General features: G+C 32.7%; 1 protein-coding gene across 2 annotated transcripts; it reads right to left on the bottom strand.

Moving 5' to 3' along the window:
- Positions 1-3,482: 3,482 nt before the first annotated feature.
- LOC109185589 (alcohol dehydrogenase 3-like) lies at positions 3,483-4,208 on the bottom strand. 2 transcript variants are annotated; one of them, XM_019335527.1, is made up of 4 exons: positions 4,107-4,208; positions 3,847-3,965; positions 3,708-3,754; positions 3,483-3,618 (listed from the first exon to the last, which is right to left on the bottom strand). In XM_019335527.1, exons 1-4 carry the CDS (start codon positions 4,141-4,143, stop codon positions 3,498-3,500), a joined length of 324 nt encoding a protein of 107 aa, XP_019191072.1. In that variant the 5' UTR covers positions 4,144-4,208; the 3' UTR covers positions 3,483-3,497. The 2 variants fall into 2 exon arrangements, with proteins under 2 accessions (XP_019191072.1, XP_019191073.1); XM_019335528.1 differs by having other exon boundaries at positions 3,847-4,016; positions 4,065-4,130.
- Positions 4,209-5,766: the final 1,558 nt, after the last annotated feature.

The raw sequence follows: 5,766 nt of genomic DNA, 5'->3' as shown, positions 1-5,766 counted from the left end.
TAATTCACAAAATTTAATTTAATTTGAGTAATAATTGTTGATCTATAATTGAAAATTAACATTGCAATAATTATGTTATGTTTCTAACATTAATTGATTGGAGATAAATTTAAAATTCAGAATCTATATTTACATGAACATCTACACCTACTTCAACACTATAAATAAACCATCATCCACAGGACCACAACCAATGCTACAATTATGTTTTGGTCGTGGCTGGAATTGGGAGGATGCATATGGTTATGGCTAGAATAGGGAGAAGAATATTTATGGGAGTTTAGATCTCTTATAGAGCTTAATACCATGCGATCTGGGTAAGATGAATCAAGAAATGCGCAGTAGACATGAAGAAAAAGCTGAGGATAAAAATCATACCTTGCTTATGAACTTGGGCCGCCTTCGATTCTTGGAGCTGTTCTTTCTTGGAAGCAGAGGCAACTGTTAGCCGTAGCTCATGAACGCGAAGAAGAAGAAGCAACTTACGTAAAGAGACTATTTTGCCCAAATGAATAAAAAAATTAAAAAGGTTTAAGTTTTTCCAGTCAATTTCCACCGGTGATTTAGCCGGAAGGACCAAATCTGCTAAAGAAAACATAATTAAAGGACTAAATTGTTAGTCTTAAGAGTCATGGAGCGAAATTAACACGCCCCCTATAGTCATAGGACCAGTAATTTGCTCATTTGTTAAATTAATAATAGTCCGTGCATCGCATGAGACACTTTCTAGTACGTTAAAATAACATAATACTCTCATACCCTTAAAGATCACTTTGCATATAATTAACTATCAGCTAATTTAACAAACATCTTTCTATAACAAGCTAATACAATCAGTTAGTCAAACCCGCCAACTCAATCCGTTAACCGCTATTAGCTAAATCAAATAGCTATCAACTATCACCTAACAACTATTTTTCAAACACCCCAATGTGTTTGGCACTAATCTAGCCAATTAATTGGTATATTTAATTTTGAGTATCCCTCGTGAAATCAATTTGAATACGATTATATACATTATATTTAATATAAATGCAATGAACAATCAAACCCAATAAGTGTACATGGCTCTAGATATCTAACACTTTCTCCACAACTTAAAATAAAATAAATAAATAAATAACAATAATTTCATAGTTTTTTTTTTTTTCTAAAATATAATTCCCGTATTATGGTAGTGACTTTCCTGGAAATTTCAATTGCAGATAATGTCGAAAACATTTGACTTGTACGTTACATGGGCGTCCAAGATTTTGGTCAGATCGTAATCTGAATTTTTATATTTTGATCCAACAAATCCAAAAGGTGGTGATAGACGACAAGAATATGATCCCAAAGGTTCTCTGAATCTGAGATAATTGTCATGCATGGTTATACTTTTTTATTATTTATTTTGGTAGATATTTGACTAATAGAAAACAAGTGAAAATGACAAGGAAACATTTTAATACCGAAAAAACAACAAAGATGACGAAATCTGCATTACTTTTTCCTATTCGAATACCAAATGCAGAGACACCATTCCTAGCCCTAGGGGTACGGTGACTCTCCCAAGTGTTGATCGATGATATTTATTTATTTATTTATTTTTTATACATTAGGTCTCGAACTTACGCTAGATTAATCCTAAGTTCTCAAAATTTCTGTCCAAAAATTGTTGGCTGGCGAAGGTAATAAATTGCGATAGTTGCCCGAGCAACCTCCCAATCAATTCCTATCGTTAGTTCTGCTTATAAACGATTCATCTTCACACTTCGGACAAATAGAACTTTACAACTATAATTCCTAACCCTCTAATTATATAAAGAATCAAGATCAAATGAGAACAAGTCTTCTCATTAAAATCCTGAATTGATTTTAAGTTATTAACCTATCTGGGTTGATTTAACAGAAAAGCTTGGAAATCTAAAAAAAGTGCAATAATATTTTCATAAACATTATATTCTTGTTGTGCACTAGGGCAAACTAGATACGTAGAGTGCACTTAAGTCTAAAAACAATGAACTCAAGTTTGTTTGCACGATAAGGTGCCCTGATATGTCACAACAAACTTGAGTATACTAATTTTATGTGACAATGCACAATCAAACTTTACCCAATACACATCCAAAGTTTGTGATAATAATTATGAAAATAGTACCGTATTTTTTTTCACAACAAATGCATAGTTAAGATTAGTTCACACTTTTTACGGAGAGACATGTTCTCACTTGAATATACACCTATATATAGGGGTTGATAGTATCTGTTCAAACATCGAGGCTCGATCTCATGACCTCCCACATAAAAGAGATCACTACATGCCATCTGAGTACAATATGTTTGGCTATAGAGATTGGTTTTAGGAAAAACAAGTAGGGATAACAATTCTACCCACACTCAATGTGCTACCTACATCCCCACTACAATATGATGAATAGTAAAATACACGCATAATTTGGATAATAGGTATGAGGATGAGAGAAATTGCACAAGTGCAGTGGCAAGTGTTGCGGAGATATCCCCTCTCCCTCCACACACATTTTATATATATATATATATATATATATATATATATATATATATATATATATTACAAGGATTAGTGGAATGTGAACCACAAATAAAAAAAAAATCTCTAAATTAACTGAAGCACTATTCATGAGGTTTATGAAAATGGGGAGGACTAGGAAGAAATAGAGGTACATATTACTTTATAAATATAACATAATTTATGTATTAAATTTAATACAATAAAATGTATTTAATACAATAAAATGTAATCTACATGGATTTTTTTAATCTTTGATTCTTTTTTTTTTCCGAGATGGCGGTGGGGGTTTGGGGGAGATGTGATGAATTTAGTGTCGATATTTAAAATTATTTTTTTGTACTAAGTCGAGGATTTAACTACTAATGTGAAAATAATTTGAATCGTTCTAATATAATCGTCAAAGATCTGAAGCACTAATCCTGAACTATTGTATATATTTTTGGGTATTAAGGTGATGACCTACCTTCCTAAGTAATATTAAAGTTTGTAATTATTTTTCGGACTAAATATCAGCCAAGGTCCCTCCAGGTTAGTGGTTCCGCCATCAATAGTTCTAAACTTTCGTTTTGACCCTCCGTCATCCTCCGAATTTAAAAAATGACCTCCGCTAGTCCTTCCGTTAAGTTTCTCCGTCTCAACCGTGAAATCTTAAGGGCATAATAGTCTTTTTGTTTATTCCCCCAAATACAACCGTGAGCCCTTGATGCCAACCCTCTCTTCGCAAATCGCTGACGCCCTCTCAACTCTACGCCTCTGTCGCTGTGTCTCTTCAATCCGCCCCCTGTCGCCCGTCTGTCTAGTTGTTCGCCTCACTTCTTGTCGCCGACAGATTGTAAGTCAACTGTGATTCTTTTTCCTTTTCACAGGTGAATGGTCACCATATCATATATATTGGCCATTGATTCAAAATCTTGATTTCTAGTCGTGAAGCATCACCCCTCTATCAGTGTTGATCCTGAGGAGATCACACATAGCTCTCATCTGATTTGCAGTGTCTACACTCTTTGCATTCCCCAGTGAAAATAGGTAGCCCATGGTCCCCTGGTGCTAGTTCTGCCACTCCCTCTCCTACACTCTCCACAATCCTAAAATCCCACAAACAAAATCAAGAATTTAATTGCAAAAACATTACATCTGAGTAACCATAATTCTTGATTAATGAATAAAAGCTTACCCTGCGGCCTCGTGTCTTAGAATACGAGGAAAGACAGAATTTTGCCCCTGCAAGACCCCAAAAAATAATCATTTTTTAAAAGGGAAATCAAAATGCAATATATAAAGAAGGGTATGAGATTTGTGCAAGTATAGTATACCTTGGCTTCCCAGAAGTAGACATCAGTGTGGCAAAGAGAAGTGAACAGAGTCTTGATTCGGACTTCCATTTTCTGCGGCGGGGCGACCTCTACCTTCCCTGCTTTCCATGCCACCGCAGCTGCAACCATAAACCCAAATCAGATATACCATTAGCCTAAATCTGAATCACCCCCAGCAGCTCAAATGGTCCTAGATTGTGGACCAAAAACTGAGCCACCCATGTATTATCAAGAAGATGAAAATGTAAAAAAGATAGAACCTTTGCATTGAATGACTTGCCCAGCAGTGCATGCCATTTTTGTTGTCCGAGTGTTTAAAGCTGACAATATGTGTCAATGCGAATTGAATCGGAATGTTGGAATCGAATGAGAGGGCCGTCGGCGATTTGCGAAGGGAGGGTCGGCATAAGAGCTCATGGCTGTATTTTGGGGGAAATAAACAAAAAGACTATTATGTCCCTAATATTTCATGACTGAGACCGAAAAACTTAACGAACGGACTAGCAGAGGTTAATTTGAAATTCGGAGGATGACGGAGGGTCAAAACGAAAGTTTAGGACTATTGATGGCGGGACCACTAAACTCGAGGGACCTTGGCTGGTATTTACTCTAAGATTACATGTTTGGTAAGTACTTCATATACTTTGTAAAACTACATATATCTTATTGTTTTTTATTATATATATAAAAAAAATCTTAATTGTATTGTAATTCAAATGTAGTATGTCATACAAAGAGGAACTGCCACAGATATTATGTGATGAAATTCATCTTGGAAATTATTTCCACTCAAGGATACAAAGGAATGAATAAGACAAGTAATTTAATAAAATATCTTTCTCATTCAAATTTTTAATACTATCTTATTGATTATTTATCTCTTTTTAACTTTGTAGAGCATAGAGAGATTTGGAAGATTGCCATGCAATCAACAAGAGATTATATTCATGAAGTTAGAGACATATTTCAAGTTGCTTATTGATGAATGGGTTATACAATACTTCATTAGTACATTAAATAATTGATGTTGATAATTTTAGATTCAAATTATTATTATATTATTAATTAGTATCAATTGTAAAATTTATTAGCTTGATTAATTGTGATATTTATTAGTTTGATTAATTGATAGATTTATTATCTTGATCAATTGTGAGATTTTGAATGTTGATGTGAATTGTAAAATTGCACAGATTTTGGGAGAAAATTATAAAATAAATTTAAAATTTAAAAAAATTTATATACGACGTCGATTTTTTTACTAAAAACCGACATCGTATGTTTTATTTAAAAAAATTAAAATTAATATAGGATGTCGATTTAAAAAAAAAAAAAAAAAAAAAAAAAAAAAAAAAAAAAAAAAAACTAACATTGTATATTACTCCCTATGTCCCATTTTATGTATCTGGTTCAGTTAACGAGGCTTGACTGAAGTCATTTTTAATCCAATTTTTCATTATATTAAGTTTAGTATTAGTATACAAAATTTATATATTTAGAAACTACACTAAAAGTACTATTAAACCCAACAAATCAAATTTAAAAATAAGTAAGGAATAATAAAGAAAATAAACAAAGAAGAAAGAGTTGATTAGACTAATGAATAGTTATAAGTAGGACAGAAAAATGACAGAGGGAGTAGTTTAAAAAATATGCGATGGCGGTTTTTAATAAAAAAAACCGACGTCGTATTTTTTATTTAATTTTTTTAAAAAAATATACGACATTTATTTGTTATAACCGACGTCGTATCATTTATTTATTACGTCTGTCAGAATGACGTCAGCAAAAATCGACGTTGATTGTCTCCAAAAATTGACGTTAAAAATGTTTTTTGTAATAGTAACACATACGATGGACTGACAGAATAAATAAAAAATCTAGTAAGAAAGTCCATTTTGAGTTAAATATGTGTCAATA

Source organism: Ipomoea nil, unplaced genomic scaffold (genome assembly GCF_001879475.1).
Source record: "Ipomoea nil cultivar Tokyo-kokei standard unplaced genomic scaffold, Asagao_1.1 scaffold1334, whole genome shotgun sequence".
NCBI lineage: Eukaryota > Viridiplantae > Streptophyta > Magnoliopsida > Solanales > Convolvulaceae > Ipomoea > Ipomoea nil.
This window is presented reverse-complemented; position numbering and strand designations above follow the sequence as displayed.

Bases quoted from the DNA above. Each gene is read 5' to 3' on its own strand.
- LOC109185589 (XM_019335527.1), bottom strand. From the start codon at position 4,143: ATGGCATGCACTGCTGGGCAAGTCATTCAATGCAAAG. The intron at 3,966-4,106 runs GTTCTATCTTTT...TTATGGTTGCAG, and splicing joins GCAAGTCATTCAATGCAAAG to CTGCGGTGGCATGGAAAGCA. The intron at 3,755-3,846 runs GTATACTATACT...GGGGTCTTGCAG, and splicing joins TCTACTTCTGGGAAGCCAAG to GGGCAAAATTCTGTCTTTCC.